Source organism: Emys orbicularis, chromosome 3, assembly GCF_028017835.1.
Source record: "Emys orbicularis isolate rEmyOrb1 chromosome 3, rEmyOrb1.hap1, whole genome shotgun sequence".
Lineage (NCBI taxonomy): Eukaryota > Metazoa > Chordata > Testudines > Emydidae > Emys > Emys orbicularis.
In genome coordinates this window covers 191,936,709-191,964,083 of record NC_088685.1, presented here as the reverse complement: position 1 = coordinate 191,964,083, position 27,375 = coordinate 191,936,709, and the positions used below count along the sequence as shown (strand labels likewise).

The 27,375-nt window shown below is 44.9% G+C and overlaps 1 protein-coding gene across 3 annotated transcripts in view; it reads right to left on the bottom strand.

Moving 5' to 3' along the window:
* CCDC85A (coiled-coil domain containing 85A) overlaps positions 1-27,375 on the bottom strand; it is a 176,168-nt gene that overhangs the window by 20,908 nt on the left and 127,885 nt on the right. For all 3 annotated transcript variants that reach the window (XM_065401841.1, XM_065401842.1, XM_065401844.1), the window contains exon 3: positions 16,548-16,624. In XM_065401841.1, coding sequence (XP_065257913.1) covers positions 16,548-16,624 — 77 coding nt within the window. The remainder of the gene's footprint in view (positions 1-16,547; positions 16,625-27,375) is intronic.

Genomic DNA, 27,375 nt, shown 5'->3' with positions numbered 1-27,375 from the left:
TTCTATGCCAAGTGAGCAATTGGTGCAGACCCCAGTGGATAGGAAAAAATGTATTTTCTCTGAAGCAAGCTTTGGAGATGAATACAGCTGTCCTCTGAGTAGCAGTGTATTGTGTCTCTTCCTTTTTGGCTATTCTTGCATGTGTCATGGATAGCCAAAGCTAGTGAGATAGTAAACAAAAAGCTTTCTTGGATGGAGGCTGGCTGACAAATTGAATGTACGTTGAGTTCCGAAACAGTGGGCAGGGGGGGCAGGGAGGGAAGCAACTGGGATAGCAGGATAAACTGGATTTACAGGGCCATGCTGTGAGGAAAACGCCATTAAGACAAACCAGCAAGGAGTTTGTTGGAAATAATCCTGTTGATTAAAATGTACATTATGTCATTTTTGTTCACTACGTTTCTTGCTTTTGTAGATCTCAGAAAACCTCCATTTGTTAAGGTTTTTTTTAAATTTCTTCAATGAAGAAGGCATCTTAGAACTATAGTCTCTCTGAATTCCCATCTGATGTCAAAAACCTTTTCAGATGGATATTTCCAACTGCATTCACTTGCTGTTTCTGAATCCTTATTTAGAGCAGATCTCATCACTAAATAATGATATAACTAGACTAGCCTTTCACAACCCACAGCACAGAGCCTGAAGAAAAATGCACTGATCTACAGCTAAACAGGACATTGAACAGCAGAACTAAGGAGTACATGTGCCATTTTAAAAAAAAATCAGTTTACAAAATAAAGAATCTCAAAAGTAGTGGATACTGACACCTGACATGTGACAGGGGCATAACTTTTTGTAACCCTGACCCAGTAAATGAAGCAGTCTCTTATTTGCAATCCTATATGCCTCCTATATCCTTTAATGTCAGAAGGGAAGTAAATCTTTGGCAAAAAACACACGATGTCAAGACCCTATTATGCACAGTTGAATGGATAAATAGAAAAGTCAGAGCAAACAACGAACATGAAAGGCCTGGCTGGGATCCATGCTTAGCCCTGCTAGAATACCACAACATACCTCCTAATGCTCTATTAATATCCTCAGTTGAGAAACTGAGGCAGAGAAGTGAAGTCAGTCAGCACAAGGCCACAAGGGAAAGTCAGCATCTGACCCGGGATTAGAAGGTTGGAATTCCTAGTCTCTAGTCCTATGCTCAGAACATTAGATCACATCTATTTTCTACTTTATCTTTTACTTTAACTACCAACCACTTTCAAACAGCATATTGATGAAGCAAATATGATTCAAACTTCACATTCTGGATAGTCCTTTAAACTTCATTGGAAAAAACAATTCCCTCTGAATTGTCATCTGATGTAATTTTAAAAAAGCATATGCTTTCACCAGGCAATCTGACACGAAATTATAACATATACAATTAAACCAATTGCAAGATCAACATATTAGACAACTGCTAAAAGTTAATTTAGTGCATGTTTTGTCTAACATGAGCATTTTTACTATATGAAAATCTTGCAACACCTTATTAAATCTCTAGATGCTGCATGACTGTACAAGAAGAAAGTTGGGAGCTCTAATTACAGGTAGTACAATGGAGAAGTCTCCAGTGACCACACTGAAGTTACAATAAAGTAGTGTGAGAGTTAATCAATTCTTATCTGTCTTTATCTTACATAACTACTCAACACAATGGAAATACAACTCATTCCATAGACCTTATAGAGGTCTTTTAAGTGTTACTGTACAACAAACCTTCTTAAGAGCTAAACAGAATACATCTATGACTTTCTACAGACTCTTAAAATCATATTTGTTATTTCCTTCAAGAATGTAAATAGTTTTGGTTAGGCATGTTTATCAGCAATCCATGCTGAAATTTTACTGGTGAAGGTCTTCTCCCATGTTGTCCCTAGTGTGTGTTTTCAGTGTTTCCCTAAAGCAGAAATCACCCTTAATGGTATGGAATTCCCTAGGTCTTCTCTAGATCATTTATTAGATATTGGTGTCAAATTAGCATCTCTTTTGGAGTAAGCTCATATTTGCATTCCAGCTCCACCTGTCTGAAGTTGCTAGTACTAGCAGTATCTTCTGAATCTGTGGTAATAATGACTTCCATTTGCTCACTTTTCCTGCTAGTGCCATTCCATGCCTGTTTGCTTGCAGCTCCTTTTCATCACACAGTTTGGTCGGTTCCTGGTCAGTTTTATGCCACCAAGAAACCAAAGCCTCCTGAGAAGTTCTGTCTCTGTCTCTTTGGATAACTTTTTCTGATCTGCCCTGGTTGTAGCAGAGGAGAGGCAAGTGTAAGAAGCTGAATAATCCCATTTGCAATCTGAAGCATCTTTAAAGGACTGACCGTTGGGAGGTCACTGTGAATTTGTCGTGGGACCACAAGACAAATAATGCTGGTGACTGCAGGAAGATGTCACTTTTTTATGACCCTTCTACTGAGTGCTGTGACTGAGTTCCAAAAAAGAAAATAAACGTTTTTTGGGAAGTTCTTTAAAATCTCTTTTGCTATTACAGCAACAGACGAAAAGACTTGAGGCTACAAAAACAATGAGGAGTCCGGTGGCACTTAAAGACTAACAGATTTATTTGGGCATAAGCTTTTGTGGGTAACAAACCCACTTCTTCAGATGCATGGAGTGAAAATTACAGATGCAGCATAAATATACTGACACATGAAGAGAAGGGAGTTACCTTACAAGTGGAGAAAAAACGGTTACTCGCCTTTGTAACTGTTAAAATAACAGGAGTACTTGTGGCACCTTAGAGACTAACAAATTATTAGAGCGTTCTCTAAGGTGCCACAAGTACTCCTGTTATTTTTGCGGATACAGACTAACACGGCTGCTACTCTGAAATTTGTAACTGTTGTTCTTCGAGATGTGTTGCTCACATCCATTCCAATTAGGTGTGCGCGCGCTGTGTGCACGATCGTCGGAGAATTTTCTACCCTAGCAACACTCGGTGGGTCGGCTGTGGAGACCCCTGGAGTGGCGCCTTCATGGCGCTGGATATATACCCCAGCCGACCCAGCGCCCCCTCAGTTCCTTCTTGCCGGCTACTCTGACAGTGGGGAAGGGGGGCGGGTTTGGAATGGATATGAGCAACACATCTCGAACAACAGTTACAAAGGTGAGTAACCGTTTTTTCTTCTTCGAGTGCTTGCTCATATCGATTCCAATTAGGTGACTACCAAGCCTTACCTAGGCGGTGGGGTCGGAGTAAGACATCGCTGTGTGCAAAACCGCTGATCAGAATGCAGCATCGTCTCTGGACTGCTGTACAAGCGCATAGTGAGCGGCGAAGGTGTGGACCGATGACCAAACCGCAGCTCTACAAATGTCCTGGATCGGGACATGAGCCAGGAAGGCAGTCGAGGAGGCTTGGGCCCTCGTGGAGTGGGCAGTGAGGCACGGCGTCGGGGCACCGGCCAGGTCGTAGCAAGCACGAATGCAGGACGTGATCCAAGAGGAGAGACGTTGCGAGGAGACCGGTAAGCCTTTCATCTGGTCGGCCACTGCAACGAAGAGTTGTGTCGTCTTCCTAAACGGTTTCGTACGCTCAATATAGAAAGCCAGGGCCCTGCGTATGTCCAAGGAGTGCATACGCTGGTCTTGACGGGTGGCATGCGGCTTAGGATGGAAGACCGGGAGAAATATATCCTGGTTCACATGAAAAGCTGATACCACCTTGGGAAGAAAGGCAGAGTGGGGGCGAAGCTGCACCTTGTCTTTATGGAAGACTGTGTACGGAGGCTCAGACGTGAGCGCCCTGATTTCAGAAACACACCTTGCTGAAGTGATGGCTACAAGGAAGGCTGTCTTCCAAGATAGGTAAAGGAGTGAGCAGGTAGCCAATGGCTCGAACGGGGGCCCTGTGAGCTTGGAGAGAACCAGGTTAAGATCCCACACCGGAACGGGTTGGTGTTGCTGTGGGTATAGTCGGTCTAAGCCCTTGAGGAATCTGACGACCATCGGGTTATAGAAGACCGAGGAAGCGTGTTCTCCTGGGTGGAACACCGATATAGCAGCCAGGTGAACCCTGATTGAAGATATCGCCAAGCCCTGCTGTTTCAGGGATAGGAGATATTCAAGTATAAGAGGAATAGACACCTGCAAGGGGGGCGTGGCCTGCTGCTCGCACCAACAGGAGAACCATTTCCACTTGGCTAAGTAAGTGGTCGGTGTAGAGGGCTTTCTACTTCCCAGCAGAATCTGTTGCACGGGATGTGAGCATCGTAGCTCTGTCCGATTCAGCCATGGAGCATCCACGCTGTAAGGTGGAGCGATTGCAGGTCGGGGTGACAGAGTCGGCCGTGGTCCTGAGAGATCAAGTCTGGGCACAAGGGAAGCGTGATCGGAGTTTGTACCGATAGCTCCAGAAGCGTGGTGTACCAGTGCTGTCTTGGCCAAGCTGGAGCGACTAGAATCATACGTGCCTTGTCTCTGCGTAGCTTGAGCAGCACCTGTGGACTAGTGGGAATGGAGGGAAAGCGTAGAACAGCTGGTCTCTCCACGATAGGAGGAAAGCGTCCGACAGGGAGCCCGGAGATCGCCCTTGGAGGGAGCAGAACACGTGGCACTTCCTGTTGGCTCGTGAGGCGAAGAGGTCGACCTGGGGAAATCCCCACCTCTGGAAGATGGAATGGATGATATCCGGGCGAATCAACCACTCGTGCATCTGGAAGGATCTGCTGAGATGGTCCGCTAGAGTGTTCTGGACTCCAGGGAGGAATGATGCAATGAGATGTATCGAGTGGGTAATGCAGAACTCCCACAGGCGAATGTCCTCTTGGCATAGGAGAGACGACAGGGCTCCTCCTTGCTTGTTGATGTAGAACATGGCCGTGGTGTTGTCTGTGAGGACTGCATGCAACGGCCATGTAGGAGACCGAGAAATGCCTGACAGGCTAGGCGCACCGCCATCAGCTCTCGAACATTGATGTGCAGAGCTAGTTGGGATGCGGTCCACAGGCCCTGGGTATGGTGTTCCCCGAGGTGAGCGCCCCAACCTAGAGATGAAGCGTCCGTGAACAGGTGCAGGGAGGGTTGTGGGGCGTGAAACGGCACTCCTGCGCAAACCGCCTTGTGATCCAGCCACCAGGTGAGAGAGGTCAAGACCGAGTTCGGAACCGTGACCACCATGTTTAGGTTGTCCCGATAAGGACGGTACACTGACGATACCCAGGCCTGAAGTGGGCGAAGCCGAAGTCTGGCATGCCTGGTTACATAAGTGCAAGAGGCCATGTGTCCCAACAGGCCGAGGCACGTCCTTATTGTGGTGATCGGGAAGACCTGGAGTCCGTGGATGATGTTTGCGATGGTGTGAAACCGAGTGTCTGGCGGAAGAGCTCGGGCGAGTCTGGAGTCTAAAACTGCCCCGATAAACTCTATTCTCTGGGTTGGCTCCAGAGTGGACTTTTCTTTGTTGAGTAGAATGCCTAACTCGTGGAATGTTTGTAGTATTATCTGGACGTGAGCTTGAACTTGCTCCCTGGTGGAGCCGCGCACCAGCCAATCGTCTAGATACGGGAACACCTGTATCCTTTGTCGACGAAGGTATGCTGCCACGACAGCCATACATTTGGTGAACACTCTGGGAGCCGCGGACAAGCCGAAGGGAAGGACGGCAAATTGGTAGTGCACATTGTTTACTACAAATCGAAGGAAGCTCCTGTGTGGGGGGTAGATTGCTATATGAAAATATGCGTCCTTCATGTCGAGGGCGGCGGACCAGTCTCCAGGATCCAGGGAAGGGATGATGGTCCCCAAGGAGACCATGCGGAACTTCAACTTTACTATGAATTTGTTGAGTCCGCGTAAGTCTAAAATGGGTCGCAGACCCCCTTTTGCTTTGGGGATCAGGAAGTAGCGGGAGTAAAACCCCCTGCCCCTTAACTCTGGGGGAACCTCCTCTATGGACCCCATAGAGAGGAGCCCAAAAACCTCCTGTGTAAGGAGATGCTCGTGAGAAGGGTCCCTGAAGAGGGACGGGGAGGGGGGATGGGAGGGGGAGAACGAAGAAAACTGGAGAGCGTATCCCCTCTCCACCGTGCGAAGGACCCAACGGTCCGAGGTTATAAGGGACCAAGCACAGTGGAAACGGGAGAGGCGATCCCGAAAGAAAGGAAATGGATCCTGGGTAGTGGCTGGCACGCCGTCCTCGAGCGCACCTTCAAAAGTTTTGCTTAGGTCCTGAAGGTGGCCTAGGAGGGCCTTGGTTCTGATCGGGTTGGGGGCCGGTCGACCTCCGTCTACCACCTCGTCCCCGCCTTCTGGGGAAGTCCTGTCTCGGACGAGGAGGAGGAGGGTAGAACCTTTGTGGCTGGGGCCTAAAGGGCCTGCGCTGGGGTCCTGGGACATGCATCCCCAGGGAGCGCATGATGGTTCTGGAGTCCTTGAGGCTCTGCAACCGAGAGTCCGTCTTGTCCAAGAACAACCCCTGGCCCTCGAACGGCAGATCTTGCAGGGTCTGCTGCAGTTCTGGCGGTAACCCCGAAACCTGGAGCCAGGAGACGCGTCGCATGGCTATCCCAGATGCTAGTGTCCTGGCGGGCGAGTCCGCTATGTCCAAGGAGGCCTGCAAGGAGGTCCTAGCCACCTTTTTACCTTCCTCCACTAGGGCCCCGAACTCTTCCCTCGAGTCCTGGGGGACCAACTTTTTAAATTTACCCATGGAATTCCATGAGTTGTAATTGTACCGACTCAGGAGTGCCTGTTGGTTTGCGGCTCTGAGCTGCAGACCCCCCGCTGAGTAAACCTTGCGTCCAAACAAATCGAAGCGTTTGGCGTCCTTCGATTTGGGCGCTGCCGCCTGCTGACCATGACGCTCTCTTGCGTTCACTGAGAAGACTACCAGTGAACACGGCGGAGGGTGTGTATAGAGGTACTCATGGTCTTTAGAGGGGACAAAGTACTTCCTCTCTACCCCTCTGGCAGTGGGAGGGAAGGAGGCCGGGGTTTGCCATATGGCATTAGCGTTAGCCTGGATCATACGAATAATGGGCAACGCCACCCGGGATGGGGCATCAGCTGAAAGGATGCTCACCACCGGGTCCTCCACCTCCACTATCTCCTCAGCCTGTAGGTCCATATTCTGTGCCACCCTACGCCACAAGTCTTGGTGGGCACAGAGGTCTATTGGAGGTGGGCCTGAGGCTGTTGTACCCACCACCTCCTCATCTGGGGAGGATGAGGAGGACGCCTCAGGGGGTAAAGGATCCATATGAGGGTCCGGCTCCAAGGGTCCCTGATGTGCAGGATCCCCTGCACCGGGGTCTGGGGCCTGCGTGGGTGTCGGCACTGGAGCCTCCATGCCCCCTGGGGGAGGACGGGAGATGGTGGCCTCAGGAACTCTGGGCTCAGAGTGTGCCGAGCGAGAGGCCGCTGGTGGAGCCCCTTGAGCTTGGTGATACACCCATGGGGTCCAGAAAGACCAATGTGCAGGGTCCTGTCTAGGGTCCTCTGCCCCCTCCTGCCAATGACCCAAGTCGTCTGCAGCCTGACCCTGAGTGGAGCGGGGTACGCTGAACGGGAAGCCCCTTCCGACGAGCGAGACGCCGATCTTGAGGGCCAGGGCGGTGACGAGCGTGGTTGCAGGGGCTCGTCCTAGTATGGTGCCGAGCGGTGCCGGTCCACAGGCGAGCGGTCTCTGCGCGGTGCCGGTGAGCGGTACCGGGATCGAGAACGGTGCCGATGGCCATGTCGGTACCGGGATCCGGATCTGGATCGGGAAGACGAAGACCATCTGTAGACTCGGTGCCAGGAGGGGCCTCGCGAACGGGAGCGGCGCTCATACCGGTGCTGAGAACTGCGTCTGGACTCCGACCGGTACCGATGCTCAGGTCGGTGCCGAGAAGTAGACTGGTGCCGGGAGGAAGATCTGGGCCGCGAGTACGACCGGCGCCGAGATGAAGATCGGTGCCGGGACTGCGAGCGGCGTTGGCAACTGCTCCGAGACCGGGAGCGGTGCCGCGAGTCCACGCTCGGAGATGGCGGGCGTATCAGGGCAGGCTTGCCCCTGGATTGCACAGTACGAAGGGCATGCGGTGCCGCGGGCTGAGACGGCGCCGGCTCCGTGAGGGCGATGAGGTCTTTCGCCGTTGCAAAAGTCTCCGGTGTAGAAGGGAGACAGGGCTCCACCACAGGACGAGGTGGTGAGCCAGTCCGCACCGGACTCAACGCCCCTACACCCGGTGCCGGAGTCAACGGTGTTGACGATGCCTGCACCCTCTGTCGTTCCGAAGCCGGACGCGGCTCTACCACCGGTGCGGGGGGAGCCGGTGCCTGTTGGACAGCAGCGTCCTGGGTCTTGCGGGGTCTTTTATGTCCCGGAGACAGGGAACGGCGCCGAGTGGCTTGCGGGGGGCGCAGTGCCGAGGGAGGACGGTGCTGTGGGACCTTATCTGCGTCTGCTCGCGGTGCAGTACCGGAGGGTGCCGCTGGGGCGCTGCGCACCGAGGCGCTCGGTGCCGGAACTTGGCGCGCCGAAGGAGGATCTGGGCTAAGTGCCGCCTCCATAAGGAGCTGCTTAAGTCTAAAGTCCCGCTCCTTTTTGGTCCTGGGCCTGAAAGCCTTGCAGATCTTACACTTGTCCGTCTGGTGAGACTCTCCTAAACACTTCAGACAAGAGTCGTGAGGGTCTCCCGTTGGCATAGGCTTAGCACAGGTCGCGCATGGCTTAAAGCCAGGAGCCTTGGGCATGAGCCCGGCTGTGCACCGGGGGGGGTTAAGGGGGGATAATAGCCCCCTTAACCCCCGCTAACTACTTATAACTATTTATAACTACTCTTCAAACTATTAACAACAAACTACTAATCTAAAGAATACAATTAACAACTATCTACAAGAACTAACGAGTAAAGCTAAGGAGAGTGGAGAACAGCTATGCCGCGCTCCACAGTTCCAACGACCGTCACGGGCGGTAAGAAGGAACTGAGGGGGCACTGGGTCGGCTGGGGTATATATCCAGCGCCATGAAGGCGCCACTCCAGGGGGCTCCACAGCCGACCCACCGGGTGTTGCTAGGGTAGAAAATTCTCCGACGATTGTGCACGCGGCGCGCGCACCTAATTGGAATAGATATGAGCAAGCACTCGAAGAAGAACCAGTGTTAACAAGGCCAATTCAGTCAGGGTGGATGTGGTCCACTCCCAATAATTGATGAGGAGGTGTCAATTCCAAGAGAGGGGAAATTGCTTTTGTAGTGAGCCAGCCACTCCCAGTCCCTATTCAAGCCCAAATTAATGGTGCTAAATCTGTACATGAATTGTAGTTCTGCAGTTTCTGAAGAAGAAAGAAGTGTTAGAGGAGCAGCAACAATGCACCGTGGCTGTGGCACCTGGGTAGAGTGTGGATGGGGAAGGGATAAATAGTTACATGGTCTGTACTTTAGATAGTTGCTTATTTGTTGTTTGTCTATTACTGTCTGTGTCTTGTCTATTTAGATCATAAATTCTTTGGGGCAGAAATTGTCTCCTATATGTCTGAATAGCACCTCGCACAATGGATCCCACGCCTCAACAGGGGCCTTCGGCACTATGATAACAATAATAAATAAATAAATAAAATACCCAAGAATCATGAAACTGAAAAGAAAGGACAGAATGCACAGAAAGAAACATAGTGCTAGATAACCTCACAGATTCTTTCACTGACTCATTAGCTAACCTGTGCATAAGCTCTGCCTTGTCAGGTTTATGCTGCGTTACCATGGAAGTTGAGAATTCAATTCCTCTAGCTCTTGTACACTCATATAAACTTCTGGCAACAACAACATTCTTTTTGTTTGTCCAGACTTGGTTGTCTTGGCAATATTTGCCTCTGGCTTCCTATTTCATTACAAGGTGGGACTTGTAGCCAAATTATTAGATAAACAGAGACTTTTTTTCCATTCTAATCCTAACATGCTTCCTTCTCTCCACCATACAACTTAAAATGGAACTAATATAAGAAGAAGAGAGTGGCTTGCCAGGAATATTCTTATCAAATACATTCACTGACTACACGGCACATGTACACTTGTGTTGTTTCAACATATGATGTTATCATCACCCCTAGAAATATAATCAACCTATTCAATTCACAAGCTTCCTTTTCATTTAACTGACTTTTGGAGGCCTGATTCTGATTGCACACCAATGTAGATAAGGAGTCAATGGGACAGATTTTGTTCACAGTTACACATGAGGGCAAATCTGGAATAATGATTGCCTAATCAGTGGAGTTATTCTAGATCAGTAGCTCTCAATCTTTCCAGACTACTGTACCCCTTTCAGGAATCTGATTAGTCTTGAGTACCCCAAATTTGACCTCACTGAAAAAGCTACTGGCTTAGAAAATCAGACATAAAAATACAAAAGTGTCACAGCACGCTATTATTGAAAAATTGCTTACTTTCTCATTTTTATCATATAATTATAAAATAAATCAATTGGAATATAAATATTGTACTTGCATTTCAGTGTATAGTATATAAGGCAGTATAAACAAGTCATTGTCCATATTAAATTTTAGTTTGTACTGACTTTACTAGTGCTTTTTATATAGCCTGTTGTAAAACTAGGCAAATATCTAGATGAGTTGATGTACCCCCTGGAAGATCTCTGCATATCCCCAGGGGTGAACGTACCCCTTCTTGAAAACCACTGTTCTAGACATCCACCAACATAACTGAGATCAGAATGTCGCCTAATGGATTTACATCAATGTAATACTGATGTAAATGAAGTATGAATCCAGTTTTCTCTTTAAAAAGCTTCTTGACTACTGCAAAATGTCTCAGTACAAGCAAGCATTATGTCTCTGCTAACTGCAGAATGTACTATCAGAGATAGCCTAAAATTCTGTGCACAAGAGCTGATCAATAGGTAGAGACTAACAGCAGAAAAGGCACATGAGAAGGGTGATGCATAGGATGTTTTTGTATGGTGCATCTTATAACATATTGCATTGTAATACAGCCAGCTCATTAATTGCAACTCTTTGGTTAAGGACTGTGGTTACTGCATGCAATAAAGATGTGCGGTCAGATCACACCCTCTGCTTTTATGCACGGGGACAAAAAAGTCTGCAAATAAGGGCCTAATTTTTGTAGCAGCCTCTCCCTCCAAACATTCAGAGATTTCCCAAGCAGATTCCCACTCTATGCTCTTAACCACCCCACCTTTCTCACCTACCCATTAATTAAAACAGAAGAGGACTTCTGTTCAACCACTCATTTTTTTATCCTTTCTATTCTACTACCTTGTGCATGTGCTCTAACCACCCAGATTCTTCTATTTTAGTCCAAGAAAATGCAGTCCTAATTTACTGGAAACTTGTCTGGAACAGAGACATGAACACTGCTGAAATGAATCAAAATTTTAGTCAAGTAAATATCAGTGGAAAATCTTGGGGAACTGATTTTAGGATTAAGCAACTGCAACTCTCTCTAGACTTTACTATATGCTCACATGGTGTCTAGAACAATGGGGCCAGAACCTGGCTGAGAATTCCGTAATACAAGTGACGAATACTAATAATTTTAATGGGAGTTGTGTTGGTCGTCACATTAATGAAAAAAGCTTTTCTTATATAAATAATTTTATTCTTAACTTTACAGCCAAGTGATAGAAGGCAAACCAGAGTCAGCTTCTATCTGAAACAAGCAACTCCATTCTGTTCAGCATTCACAGAGCCGTGTACTGTCATGTGAAAGGTGGCCATTAGAACTTTCAATCCACCTCCCACAATCTGACATAACAATAGCGACTATTTCACACAAGAGTTGTGCCTTTTTTACATAAGGACTGAAACTAGTCTATACAGTAAGCTGCACTAGAAAAGGTTTGCCAGTATAACTACTGGTACACTGGCAAACCCGCCTAGTGTAAATGCAGTTTACACCAGCAAAGGAAGTGCTTTTGCCAACATAGCTTATCTTGGTTTTCTCAAACAAAATAAGCTATCCCAGCAAAAGCACTTTTTTGCTGGTATAACACTAGGGCTTTGCCAGTATAAAAAGGCTTTAAAAAATTATACCCCAACATTATCACAGTGACAAAAGTTTTAAGTGTAGACCTGGACTAAGACAAATTCCTTGCACTGAAGATATTAAATTAAAGATAGACAAGACAAACAAAAACATGAAATAAAACTTCAGATAAGATGGTGCAGAGATATTATTCTTCATGGCAAGTTTCTGGTAAGGCTTAAACAGGAATTCTAAACTTGCCCTGAATATATAGGAGAAAATAATCACTGTATAAACCAAGTTGCTTAAACATACATACATACTGGATACACTTTTCCAGTAATATTATATCTAACCATGAATCTCCTGAAAAGAAGTCTGACATTACTGATTCCTAAGTCTGCTTTCTTTCTGATCTACCAAAATCATCATACATATTTTGTGCTTCTGTGAATTGCGCAGAACAGCCATGGGCCAAACCACAGATCTCTTAAAGAGTCTTATTATATGCCAGATCTTTCTTGGTTCGAATTACACCACCCACAAACATCCTTCCCCAAATCGTGTCTCTCTATGTACACCACTTGCAAGCATTGTTACATACTTTTGTGTTTGAGAAGCACTGATATTAACCTATAATATACTCAAAAATAACAGGAGTACTTGTGGCACCTTAGAGACTAACAAATTTATTAGAGCATAAGCTTTCGTGGGCTACAACCCACTTCTTCGGATGCATCCGAAGAAGTGGGTTGTAGCCCACGAAAGCTTATGCTCTAATAAATTTGTTAGTCTCTAAGGTGCCACAAGTACTCCTGTTATTTTTGCGGATACAGACTAACACGGCTGCTACTCTGAAACCTATAATATACTGTTTCCTCATGCCTAGCCAATGTAGTTTGGCAACTGGTAGGAAAACCCTGTTGCATGCTGTAAGTCTTGGAAAACATCTGCTTTCTTTCCCAAAACTCATATCTATGGCCATATATTGAAGGTGCTTGGATTATATCTTTTGTTTGCCATCTGAAAACAAATACATGCTAATTGCTGCCCCCATCAACAAAGCAAATTTACAACTTGTCTGCAGCTTCTCATAACTCTTAAACGTACTAGAATGCAATCAACCAGTATGCAAGCAAATGTTGGGAGACTTTTGCAGTCTTAAATGAATAGGAGCATTTTTATACCATTTCTATTCCCTGATCAGACTGAAATATTGACTCACTGTAGCTATTGGTTTTTTCCCTAGCCACTGTAATCTCTTGTCATAGTGCAGCAAACTAGAGCTCAGAATTCAATTTTGACAGTGAAGATGTCATCACTGAAACACTTTTCTCTGAAGAGGTGCCTGCTGCTAAATATTAATAAAACCATTAAGCTACAGGTAGAGGGGGGGGGGTTGAAATAAAAACAAATATGTAAGAAAAAGACAAGAAAAGCAAAGGAAAAGGGGAGATAACTAATAGGTTGCCAAGGGGTTTTGTGCTCTATGCAGGGTATAAATGGTCACACCATTACACAAGTTGGTATGAGTAATGCATATCTAGAAGAGGAGAAATAGGGCAGGGGAGGAAAGGGCTTAAAGAGGAAGAGAGGAGGCGTAGCAGAAGAAGAGAGGTGAGCAGGCAGGAAAAAATAAGCATCGTAAGTAGCACTGATCATACTCATTCAGGGATAGAATAGTTATTAACAAGTGTATCAATAACAGTTCACCTCTCTCACTCTCTTCTAATACAGTGTTTTTCAACCTTTTTTTGGGCAAAGGCACACTTGTTTCATGAAAAAAATCACGAGGCACACCACCATTAGAAAATGTTAAAAAATTTAACTCTGTGCCTATATTGACTATATATAAAGTAATTCTCTTGAATAGGAATCAAATAAACACAAAGAAAGTATTTTATAATTACTTTATTATGAAATAGTAAGTAAACAGAAATATGAAAAATTATAAAATACTTTATTCAGTGCGCAACCTGGGCCTGTTTGGCTGAACACAAAGCTGATATTCTGAGCTATTTATAGTCCTTAACATCAGTGGTGGGATTCAAAAATTTTAGTAACCAGTTCCGACATTCAAGCATGGTTTAATATTTTTTTCCCACGGCACACCAGGCAACATCTCGCGGCACACTAGTGTGCCGCGGAACAGTGGTTGAAAAACACTGTTCTAATATGTATAGTCCTGGAGCTTTAAAATCCCTGTTGTCCTGCAGGGTGAGTGCCACTGAATAACAGGGGGTTTTGTTGTTATTTTTTGTTTTTACAAAAAGACATTCCCTTCCCACAAAACAGGTAGAGTTTTTATATCTGTACCAGGAAAGGAACTTCATTTGATGTTGTACGCTTGGAGTGGAATTGTCAAAAGCACCGAGAGTCAGCCTAACCCTCATAAAACTCTCATTGCCTTCATCAGAAAGAGAGTTAGACCAATGTGGACAGAGCTTTTGAAAATCAAAATCCCATTCTATGTCTTTCTATTTCTGTTTCAGCCTGACAAGTGTCCAGAGTATAGTTACCATGTTTCCCATAATGACAACCAACCCAGACAACAGACAAGGTTAGCCACTACTGCCCTTTTTAACCTTAGTAACTTTGAAGGTAGAAAAACAGATCAGATAGAATATTGCCTGAACAAGAGTCTTTCACCAACTCACCTGAAAGCCCCAGAATATTCTTTACAGAACATGCTGGCTGGGTCCCTACCGTCTCATATAAATGAAACACTAACATACCTGAGTATGACTTCAGAATGGGCTAGCTGTTGATTATGCTTCCTTCCTGTATTGAAAGCAATGAAATTCCTAGGATGAGCAGACATGCTATGAAAGGCCAACACATGTCATTCTCATCATTTCTAATGATAAAGTGTTCACAGGTGTTTGGTTAGCTTCTAGAACCAATAAAGCAAGCCAAGATATAGACACACATTTGGCCATAAAGCATATATTTTGGGCAAGATGCAGACTTTGTTGCCTACTTAATTATTCCCCTTGCATTTCCCTCAGCTTGTGCCCCCGCCCCCCACACCACCCGCCAAAAACACCACTGCCCCTAATGTAGACTTTTAGGCACTATTTTTAGAACTGACTAGTGATTTTGGATACCCAACATGAGAGATCTTAAAGGGCCATGATTTTCTGCACTTTCTGAAAAATCAGACCCCTTTACAGTGTCTCAGGTGTGCACCTCAAAATGGAGACAAACAAAACCACTAGTAACTTGAAAAATTTTGGCCCTAAAGTGTTTCCTGAATGACCTATCTCCATCTCCTACTACTGCTTCACCACACCAAGACAAATCACAGATTATGTTTTTAGGTCAATCATTTTCATTTGCCTTGAACATCTTGCTTGGCAAGACAATAATACTCTGCATCACAGAGTATCTTGCATCTCAAATGCTCTGCAAATGTTATTTTATATATGATAATCCTCATTACCCCTTGCAGGTGGGAAGTATTATATGCCCATTTTTCAGATGAATAAACTAAGGTACAGAGAAGTTAAATCACTTGCTCAAGGTCACATAACTAGTTAGTGGCAGAACAAAGAATAGAACCAAGATCACTCCTTTAACTATTAGACAAAACCTTGCTTAAAATCTGCTTTAGCAAAGACATCACCAACTCTGATCCTGAGCCATCCTTGTAACTAATGCATTTGTCTCTATACTTTATAAAAATGATTAAATCAGAGTACATGAATATCGCTGCCCCTTCCCTTTACCACTATCTTTGATTTTACATACAAGTGATAGTATTCTGAGTCAGTACAATGAACTAGCATTACATGTCTATTTTTTTAAATGAACAAGATATTTCATTTTGAAAAGTTATTGATTTCCAGAGTATTTTTAAATGAAATATAATAGCAAGATGCGTTAGTCAATAAAAAATTAACATATATTTGAAAAATGCAAATATTATTAATTCATTGCTAATAAATAAAAACAATTAAAAGAAAAAGAAAAGCATGTACCAAGGAGAGCTAACTCGAATTCACTTGATGTTTGTTTATTTTTAAAATGTAATTTCAGTCTCCCCATTAAGCACCTAATACATCCCCGCAAAAAATTACAATAACCAATTTATTATTTTAATTGCTTGACAAATTTCCATTTTTGAATCAAAGTAATGTTTTTAGTTGACTGCAGAATAGCATTTGAAACTTGCTACATTTTGCCCAGTAATAACTTATGAACAGCCAAACAAAAGGCTTATGTTTTAGAAAGATATAAAGACAGAAATTCACTCTTAAGATGAAACTAGGACTGTCAAAGGTCAGCTGTTTGTAATTTTAAACGTCTTAATTGTTAATTATAACATAAATTTCAGCCCCCAGTGAGTTCTTACAAGGTATCAACACTTGTAAAGGAAAAAAAAATGCTCTGAAGTATTGTCATGATCTCAAATACACCAGTAGAAATGCTCCACTATAATCAGCAATGAGAAATGAAAATAAAAGATGCTAGAGGCTTTGATTACTGTAATGAGAGTCTTTGATCACCGTGAGAGTTCAATTATATCAATGTCCCACTGCAGAAAACACTGATGTTAAACACTAATATATGAGTGTTACTATCTAGCTAGGAGCTACTGTTCCTATCAACAGGAAGTCACCCACCTGGGGTAGCATGCGATTTTCCTCCTCCAGCTGTCTTACTCTTGCCTCCAGCTGCCTAACATAGGACAAGGTTGAGTCTAAAATTAAAAAGAAAAAACTCACATTATACACACAGGTCTGCTTTTGTGCACTAGCATCAGTGCCTATATAAGACAGGAGATTTCTGATTTGGTGTAACCACAGCAGATATCTCCTCTTAAATGTACCTTACAACATTCAGTTCTGTTTCTCTCTAAGATAATACCAGTAAGTACTGATACTATAAGTAGTCTAAAACATTAAGACTTGGCAGAATCAGCCTAATTCCTTGTTGATTTTGAGTCTAAACTACTGTACTTTAAATCAGTGGTTCTCAAACTTGGGCCGCTGCTTGTTCAGGTAAAACCCCTGGCGGGCTGGCACATCCCTCATCCCGCACCGCTTCCCGCAGCCCCCATTGGCCTGGAGCGGCGAACCGCGGCCAGTGGGAGCCGCGATCGGCCGAACCTGCAGATGCGGCAGGTAAACAAACCGGCCCGGCCCTCCAGGGGCTTTCCATGAACAAGCGGCATCCCAAGTTTGAGAACCACTGCTTTAAATGACAAGGCAGTTGCTTCTACACTACAACACAATAAAAGTCCTGAAGAAAGGCAATGAAGATCAATTTCGGCTAATACCTACCCTAAGCTTTCTGAATTTGCTGTGCTATGTAACCACATACAATTTTAGAAACATAAGAATAATACAGTGAACTATGGGGTCACTTTTGCACAAGCATGGACATAAAAGAGTTTGTTCTATAGCAAGAGCCAATCACAGAGGTAAATCCTGCTCACCCCATCCTGCTCACCCAATTCACACAAATATTTTCATTGGCCTCAGGTGAAAAAGGAGAGCAGGATTTCCCTCAGGTATGAGATTCAAAAAATAAGCATACATCAATCCCATGGGCTCACTTCCACCCTCGAGAGAGTCACATATGGTCAATTCTCCTCCCACTGAAGCAAACAGTTTTCCTAATGACTTAAATGGGAGCAGGATTTAGTCCATAAGGAGAACCAAAGCCAAAAATCAGAATTTTCCAATACAGATGACCATGCATATCTTGGCTCATATGGAAGCTCTGCAGGTAGAAAACTGCTTCTAAAGAAAATGTTCATGGAATTTACATAGTTTTCATGTAGTTTAATTGTAATACAAAAGACTACTTCTCGATACAAGAGCATAACTGTGACTCTACCAGTCCCTATTAATTCAACAGAAGTCAGCCCTTCTCTGGGGCCTGATTCACTAATCCTCTACACCATTTGTATGCTGGTGTACTCTAGTGACTTTAGTTAGAATTACACCAGCCATCTACTCATGGAATAGAGTGGAGAATTCGCTCTTTGGTCTCGAAAGGGTGTGTCTGTGGACACGCTGGGTCAGGTGTTCAACTGGCATAAACCCAATGGCTCCACTGACTTCACTGGAGTTCCCCGATTTAAATTAGCTGTGCATTTGGCACTCTAGATCCCTAATATATCCAAGTCACTTCACGTGCCACCCAGTCCATGAAATAAAAATGTCAGGAGACTGGGAATGTAATGTAGTTGTAGTTATGTTGGTCCCAGGATACTAGAGAGACAAGGTGGGTGAGGAAATATATTTCCAACAAAAGCTATTACCTCACCCACCTTGTCTCTCTAGTAGACTAAGTTTCACTTACCACCCTTATGAGGAGGTAGTAGACTAAGGGCCATTTTAATTCTGAATTAGAGCGTCCAAAGGGGGGTTTAATACAATTTAACTAATCCACTTTAAATTCATACCTTTATTTAATTCTGATTAACTTTCCTGAGTGTCTCAATGAATACAAGCCCTAAAACAGCAGTTCTGAAACTGCTGGTCGGGATCGTAAAGTGGGTTGCAACCCCATTTTAATGGTGTTGCCAGGGCTGGCTTCGACTTGCTGGGGCCCGGGGCTAAAGGCCAAGCCCCACCGCCTAGGGCCGAAGCCAAAGCTCGAGGGCTTCAGCCCTGGATGGCGGGGCTCAGGTTACAGGCCCCCGGCATGGAGCAGTGGGGCTTGGCTTTGGCCCTCCTACCCAGGGCAGCAGGGCTCAGGTGGGCTTAGGCTTCGGTCCCTCCTCCTGGGGTTGTGTACTAATTTTTGTTGTCAGAAGGGGGTCGCGGTGCAATGAAGTTTGAGAAACCCTCCCTTAAAATATGCAAACATATGTAGTTCATATGAAGTTACAGAACATGAAGGCAATATAAAGTCATTTGTCAGAAATGATTAGTACACAGTGAGCTAGTGGACTATACATAAAAACAGAGGGAGAAAGGTAATCTGAGGTTTTATATGCTGTGCTCTGCAAGTGTTGTATTAACTAGTGCTGGATGAGTCTCTGAAGAGTCCCAAAGTTTGGTTTAGATAAGCACTGAAGTTGCAAAGCTTATCCAAAACAACCACATCCTTTAAGAGGACCTCCCATCTCATGACCCTCCTTCCTTCTCTGTAACCCACCCCTTGTGGTAGCAGCACTCACAACAGTCTCACGCAGTACCTTTCCCACCCTAAGGCAGAGCTGTAACTAGGTATTTTTGTGCCCGAGGCAAGAATATAAAATTGCGCCCTCCCCCAGGGGTGGCTCTTTGGCGGCAATTTGGCGGCGGGTCCCTCAGTCCCTCTCGGAGGGAAGGGCCTGCTGCCGAATTGCCGCCGAAGAATGAATGAAGGGGCAGTGGTAGAGCCTGTGATTTTGGGGGGTCAACTCATGATTTTTGACTGCTTGGGCTGGCAATGTTGCTTCCAAGATGGTCTTTGGTTCCAGTCCAGTTCCAATCCAGAGAGGGACTCACAGGTTAAGAGAGGACGGAGGTGCTGGATAGCAGCAGTGGCCACTAGGGATCAGCATGTGTCCTGAAAATGCTGGGAGTTCAGGCTTGCAGGGCAGGATCAGGGGTGGCAGGTTTGTAGAAATTTTGGTGGTGCCCAGAACCCCACCCCTGCCCAAACTCTGCCCCCCCCCACCCGCCCAAGGCTCTGGGAGGGAGTTTGGGTGAGGGAGGAGGTCTGGGGTGCAGGCCTTAGGCTGGGGCAGGGGATTGGGGTGAAGGCTCTGGGAGGGAGTTTGGGGATGGGAGGTATGCAGAGGGAAGGGGTGTAGGGGTGAGGGCTGTGGGTTGTGGCTGCAGATGAGGGGTTTGGAGTGTGGGAGGGGCTCAGGGCGAGAGTAGGGGTGTAGGGGGTGAGGGCTCTGGCTGGGACTGGGGATAAGGTGTTTGGGGTGCTGGAGGGGCTCAGGGCTAGGGTAGAAGGTTGAGGGTACTGTGGGGGAGTGAAAGCTCTGGCTGGGGGTGTGGGCTCTGGGGTGGGGCAGGGCTGGGGATGAGTTTGGGGTGCAGGCAGGCTGCTCTGAGACAGGGGCCAGAGAGGAGGACTCCCCCCAGCCCTTTCTCTGCCGGCAGCAGCAAGCTCTGGGGGAGGAGCCCCCCCTTTCCTGCCCCCCCAGCAGCACACTCACCCCCACCACTGTCACTGCATGTGCTCCTGGGGCCCCTCTCAGGTCCAGGAATCTCCCTTGCCTCCCCTGCGGTGGGTGCCGTGGGGTGCTGCGTGCGCCTCCTCCCCTGCTGTTGCCCCTGACTGTAGCTTCACTGGGGGTGAGGGATGGGGCTGCCTCCTTGCCCAGCATGGGGCAGGAGCGGTGACTGTGAGCAGGGGGACCCCCTGTGCTGCTGGAGGGTCCCATTGGAAAATGAAAGGGTCTGAGGGAGAAGGGCAGGCTCAGAGTCAGTCTGCCCTGGCAGTGAGATGGGGGGCACTAGGACCCTGTGGCAGCAGTTGCTGCAGGGAGGAAGCATGGAGTTGCTCTGCTCCGGGCCCGGGCCGTGAAGGGAGCGGGGGAAGCAAGTTGGGGCCGGGGGACACTTGGGGGGGGGGGGGCGGCAGGTGGGGCGGGGGGTGGAGATCACCTGGGTTATAAATATCTCCGTGCCAGCCAGCGGCTTTTTTCCCCCCCTTTTTCTCCACCACTTTCTGCGCCCCTCAGCTTTGTGTGCCTGAGACAAGTGCCTCACTCGCCTCGCCCTTGTTACGGCACTGCCCTAAGGGCAGTTATTTTGGGAAGTAGTTCACAGTACATCCTTCCCTTCCAACAAAACTCTTCTTGGGGAAAGACTATGTACTCCTCCCCCTTCTACAGTACCATCTTCTCAAGGGGATTGATTTGCAGATTTCCACAGCAAGAGGAGGCTTCTGGACTCAGTGCTGCTCCTTTTGAACATCATGCTCTCGCCAACCCGTGCCATTGTCTTTTGAATTCACTTTTACTCTTGATGCTTTTTGCTTCTGCCATTTTCTACTTTACCACCTTCTAGCACCACATACATACAAATTATATTTGTAAAAGATTTTCACCTCTCTTATTTATTCCTTTGTTTTCTACTTTATATCTTAAGGACCAGAACCATAGTTGGTGTAAATCTACTCTACTGAAGTCAATGTTGATTTACACTATCTGAGCATCTAGTGTAAAATCTCCTGGTTTTTCAACCCTTCCATAGTATGAAAGATTTATTTTAATCTCCCTACCAATCTCATTAATACTAACAATTAGGTCAGATACCGAGGGCCTGATCTAGCAAATGCTAATTGAAATCAGTAGTCCTGGTGCCCTTAATTATTACAAATACATATATTGAAGTATAAATTAATATACTCAAGTTATGTTGTAAAATGGACACCATAAATTACACGGCGTGAAATTTTATCTCCATTGAAGTCAGTGGAAAAATTCCCAATGATTGCTATGGAGCAGGATTTCATCCACCCTATATTCAGTGCAGCACAGCCAAAGGCATTACGAGAACTGTAGCTGTAACACTGACCAGAGCTATATTAGTGTTGCTTCCCAGTCTAGCATTTTGCAAGATGCTCCAATATATCTGTCAAGAAGTAAGCCATGTCCCCTTATGGCCCTGCCAAGGCACTCCACCCTCGTGTTCTTTCAATTACCAGACTTGGATTGGCTCAAGAACATGTACCCCCTTCCTGGGGATAATTTATTCAGTTTTCTACAATGGGTGACTTACTTTGTTGCTCCAGATCTCCATGCTGGGGTCCCAATAAAAGGCCCAGTCAGCTCTTTGTCCCAGTTCAGGAGCCCCCCCACCCTCCTTCCTGGAGCTGGTGTTGTGCTTCAGTCACTGTCTCTCCTTACTGCAGGAGCCCCACCAGCTCTCCTCCTTGGGGTCGGGTTATAATTTTGCCAGCTGTAGGGCGTTAACTAACTTCTCCCTCTGCTGGCCCCTTTATCCTCAATTAATCCTTAGGCTAGGAGGATCCAGCAGGCAGCCTTCTCCTGCTGGTGTCTTATTGCTTCTAATTTAGGGCCCTACAGGAGCCTTTTTACTCCCTACAGTGTCTGCAGGCATCTGACCTGCCACGAGAGAGGAGACAGCATTTATACTGGACCTCTTTTCCCAGCTCATTCCCAGTTATTTGGAGGGGAGAGAGGAGCCTTTACCGCCCCTTTTGAAAGACTCCTGGCCTCAGATTCTTAAAGATATAATGACAGGATTTCCTCCCAAGTATCATTTATTCCCAGGACCACTTTCTCTCTGTCCCCATTAGGTCCATATAACGAACCCTTAAAGCCTTAAAAGGCCATGTCACGTGGCAAGGTGGCAAGGTGGCTTACAGCCTATAAGGGGCAAATTACCCCACCACAAAATATTAGACAATAATTGTTTTGAAAGACAAATTGATAATCATTGGACAAACAAGATGATTTTCAGCTGATGTAATTAGTAAAGCCATTTGTGTTTTATGCTTCTCTAAGTACATTAATTTATTATCCATGTAGTTCTTAGGATTTCTAATGCCCGGCAAAAGACCTCCATTAACAACAAAACAAATCTTAATCTTTGGTTGCACAGCTGCTTACATATAGAATATTAACTCCCAAACACATCTGATCTGAGCTCCCTCAGTCTTAAAACAACTAATAAATAATGGAAAAATATTTGTATTAATACCAGTAAAAGCTCTATTGTCATGACAAAGCTTGACAAAGCCATAGCTGGGATGATTGAGTTGGTGTTGGTCCTACTTTGAGCACAGGATTGGACTAGATGACTTCCAGAGGTCTCTTCCAACCCTAATATTCTATGATTCTATGTTCTGAATATCAGCGTAAACCTGTCAGTGATGTTGCGGCCAAATGAGGACTTGGATAAGACCAAACAACTTGTTTTTGCTCAAGAACTAAACAGGATTTGGACCCAGAGACAGGATACTGGAGTAGATGGACCACTTCTTCTTAGGGCTTGTCTACACTACTGTGCAGGGTCGATCTAAGATACGCAACTTCAGCTACGTGAATAGCGTAGCTGAAGTCGATGTACTTAGATCTACTTACCGCGGTGTCTTCACTGCGGTAAGTCAACGGCTGACGCTCTCCTGTCGACTCCATTTGCACTCCTCGTTCTGGTGGAGTACCGGAGTCGTCGGGAGAGCACTCAGTGGTCGATTTATCGCATCTATACTAGATGTGATAAATCAACCCCCGCTGGATCGATCGCTGCCCGCCGATCCAGCAGGTAGTGTAGACAAGCCCTTAGTTTATGTGCAATATGTCTCAGGTGGCACATGACCAGGATTCATCACTGAATTTGGTCTGCTGGTTGGATCATTAGCTTCCCCGGCTTGGGCTGAGTACTGATGGGGAGTGCGACGTGAATGCTGATCCATCTCTCCCCACCAATGTACCACTGGTCAGATCCAGTGTGGGAACTCCTAGCTTCATGTTTGGTTGCATTATTTCTGCTTCTCCCATGGTCCAATATTCTGTTTTTAGATATTTGTTCTACTAAAGCAGCAATCTTGAATGAGTTCCATTCTACTTCATTAAATATGATCCCTGTCAAATAAATGTGTATTTTAAAATTATAGTATTATTCATTAAAGCCATGAGCACAAACAATGGAGATGGCTGTTAGGTCATACAATCAGAATAGAATATCAGGGTTGGAAGGGACCTCAGGAGGTCATCTAGTCCAACCCCCTGCTCAAAGCAGGACCAATCCCCAACTAAATCATCCCAGCCAGGGCTTTGTCAAGCCTGACCTTAAAAACCTCTAAGGAAGGAGATTCCACCACCTCCCTAGGTAACACATTCCAGTGCTTCACCACCCTCCTAGCAAAATTTTTTTCCTAATATCCAACCTAAACCTCCCCCACTGCAACTTGAGACCATTACTCTTTGTTCTGTCACCTGGTACCACTGAGAACAGTCTAGATCCATCCTCTTTGGAACCCCCTTTCAGGTAGTTGAAAGCGGCTATCAAATCCCCCCCTCATTCTTCTCTTCTGCAGACTAAATAATCCCAGTCCCCTCAGCCTCTCCTCATAAATCATGTGCTCCAGCCCCCTAATCATCTTTGTTGTCTCAGCCCTGGCTCTGAGACCCTGTGAGGGGGGAAGGGTCCCAGAATCTGGGCTCCACTTGAGCCCATATATCTACACTGCAATTTTATAGCCCTGCAGCCCAAGTCCTGTGAGCCCAGTCAGCTGACACAGGCCAGCCATGGGTGTTTTATTGCAGTGGAGACAGACCCTTAAGAGTCTCCTTCCAATCTGCAAGTATATTCCGATGTACTGGATCTGCTGTATTCAGATGTAATGGATCTGCTCGGTGAAGATGAGAATCTTCGTAGTTTTACCACACACAGTTCCTCAAATGTTCCCTTTTTACATCAGCTCCACATGCTGTTAACGTAGTTGGAAGTGTAGTCATTGTGCCTCACTCCATTCTGGGAATGAAACTAAATTCTGGATTATCTGTATAATAACAGTGTATTATATGTGGTAATTTATCATCCTCAAAAACTTTTATAGAAAGTTTTTATAGAAAGTATGAGACAAACTGCCCTCATTCTGTATCAGTTAGTCTAACATGTTATTAGAGGACTTCAGTATTTATGTAGCTGATCGTTTTTCTCTTATGATATCAGAATTCTTGAAACTGCTAGATATTTTTGGTTTGTGTCAAACTATGTTAGAGCCTGATGTTATTCCCACATGCATATTCTTGACTTTTTTTTGTCATACAGAATATCCATTTTCAGTATGTCTATGACTGATCTCCCTACATCAAATACTTTTGTAATGTTCTTTAAACTACATTTCCTCCATTTTAGAATGGTTGAGGATGTCACATTAAATTCTATTTTTTAAGACAGCTTCCTTTTGTTCTGTTTTTTTTTCCACTAGGGCTTTCTCATACTATGAATATGGCTTAGGCCCTGATTCAATGCTAACTGAAGTCAATAGTAGGTTTTCCATTGACTTCAATAGGCCTTGGATAAGCCATTAGTGCATGTGGTCATGTTTCCCTTTAGTGACTGGCCCAACTGACTCTAAAAGTCTGCTAATTAGACAGCAAAAAACATCTTCTTTAACTCAAGCATTAAAGCTCTGGTTTTTAGTGCTTAAGGTGCTGAGTTTGAGTTGTGCTGACAACAGTTGTGTCTATATATATGTGGCCATTGTTCATTACGCAGCTCCTTTTTGAATAGAGGTTTTATTTTGTACAATTAAGGAGCTGGCTGATAGTTCCTTCGCTGATGTGCAGTTCTGTTAAATTGGGAGGAATCTCGTAATATGGCTGGCCAGAAGTGGAAAAATAAAATTTTATGGAAAATATTAAAATAATCTTGTTTTGGTTTTCATCAAAACTTTCTGATTAGCTCTATTTGATAATCATAATTTACCTGGAGTGTTCCAGGATCTAAATAAGCCTTGTTATATTCTGATGAATGTGGTGACCATATTTTAAATACAGTGAGAAATTCTCAAGTGGTGTAAATGGGTAAAATTACATTGAAGTCAATGGAGCCATCTAGTTATATCAGCAAAGAACTGTGTGCCAAGATATATAGGTAGCTGATGAATTTGGTTCAATTTAAAATATTTGCAGAAGGCTCAAACAATAGGGAAAGCCTTTAAGATGCTGGCTGTAGTCTTTGGAAAGCCATTACAAAAACATGAAGGGTACATGTAACCTTGCTTTCACTGTACTACTTTGGGCAGGAACATAAGATTTGCAATATCGTATCAGACCAGGTCAATTAAATCCATCTCCTGGCAATGACAACTAATATCTCACTGGATGAAAGGTGAGAATCTGCACATAGCCAACTATCTAATATTACAGAATATAAATCTTTTCCCTTGTACCTTACAGTGACCAAGTAACAGCTCAAAGCATGATTGATTACTCCTATATTAACAGTCATAACTAGAAATGTTATAACCATATCCAGCCTATTTTAAAATCTAGTTACTATATATTGTCAACATCCTGTTCTTATTTACACTGGTATAAATTCATTGAAGCTACTCTGTATTTCCACTAGCCCTATTAGAGTTGCATCCCTTGTATGACATTCTTAAATCCTAGAGAGCTTCTTGTTAAAGTATGGTGAAATTCTTCTGAAACCCAACAATATTAAGGCTAGCACTATCATATAGATAAAACTGAGGTTTGCCTAAGGGAGAATTGTATTAAGCTCAGCAAAATGTTTAGCAACTGTTTATTGTGAAAGTAAAGCATGTTTTCTAGAACACCTATGGCAGCAAAAACCATCGAGTAGGGTTTGTATCACTCAGATTATTGCTCTTTTGACAAGAAAAATTATTTGTCTTAAATTATGCTGCAGTAAAACTGAGCACTCTCATCTGCGATTATTGGTCACAACTATTCAGTTTTTTCCTGTAACTAACAATATAACTTCTTTTGTTGGTGGTGGTGGTTATTTTTGGTTTTGTTTGTCAATTCACTAAACTCGGTTCCATGGATACTGCTCTGATTATTTCAAAATTAAGTCTTAGTGCTTGTAAGCTTTATACTTTTTTAACTAGAATATATCCTTCAGATTTTATTCTTTCGATCAAAACAGTTATTTTTGTTTCTCGGGCAACAGGTGCTGTACCTCCTGTTTTCAACACACATGGGATCCAGACATGTAAGTAATTATATGTCTCTAGAATTAGACATTTTTATCCAAATTTTCTTACACGACTAGTGTTTTCTCAGTTGCAGCTTTTAATTGCAAATTATCTCTATTTGTTGCAGTCAGAGGCTTGTATTTTTTCAGAGTCTTGACTCTGCTATAGTCAAGGCTTTAATGGTTTATCGACAGAGTCTGACTGGGGTTGTCTGTGTGTTTGCATTTGTCTGGACTTAAGTGCTACTTTGACACTGTAGATGATGACATCCTTTTGAATTGGGGCTGCATTGACTAGGGCCAGAGTGCATTAGTTTTGCTCCTACTCAACTTGACGGCATAATTCTGTTTCAGTAGCAGACTTTTCTTTGGGCAGGTCTACACTTACTTCCTGGTCCGGCAGTAAGCAATCGATCTTCTGGGATCGATTTATCGCATCTTGTCTAGATGCGATAAATCGATCCCGGATCGATCCCGGAAGTGCTCGCCGTCGACGCCGGTACTCCAGCTCGGCGAGAGGAGTACGCGGCATCGACGGGGAAGCCTGCCTGCCGCGTCTGGACCCGCGGTAAGTTCGAACTATGGTACTTCGAATTCAGCTACGTTATTAACGTAGCTGAATTTGCGTACCTTAGTTCGAAGTGGGGGGTTAGTGTGGACCAGGCCTTTGACTCCTGATGATGTCACTTAAGGAGTCCCTTAAAGATTTGTTCTAAGCCACACTCTTATTCACTATTTAGATGTTGCCTTTGAGACAGGTTATTAAAAATACAGACTTGGGTTTCTACTTTCTGTTGAGGATAAGCATATTTATATTTTACTTAAGAACAATATTGATTCTACTGTCTTGGTG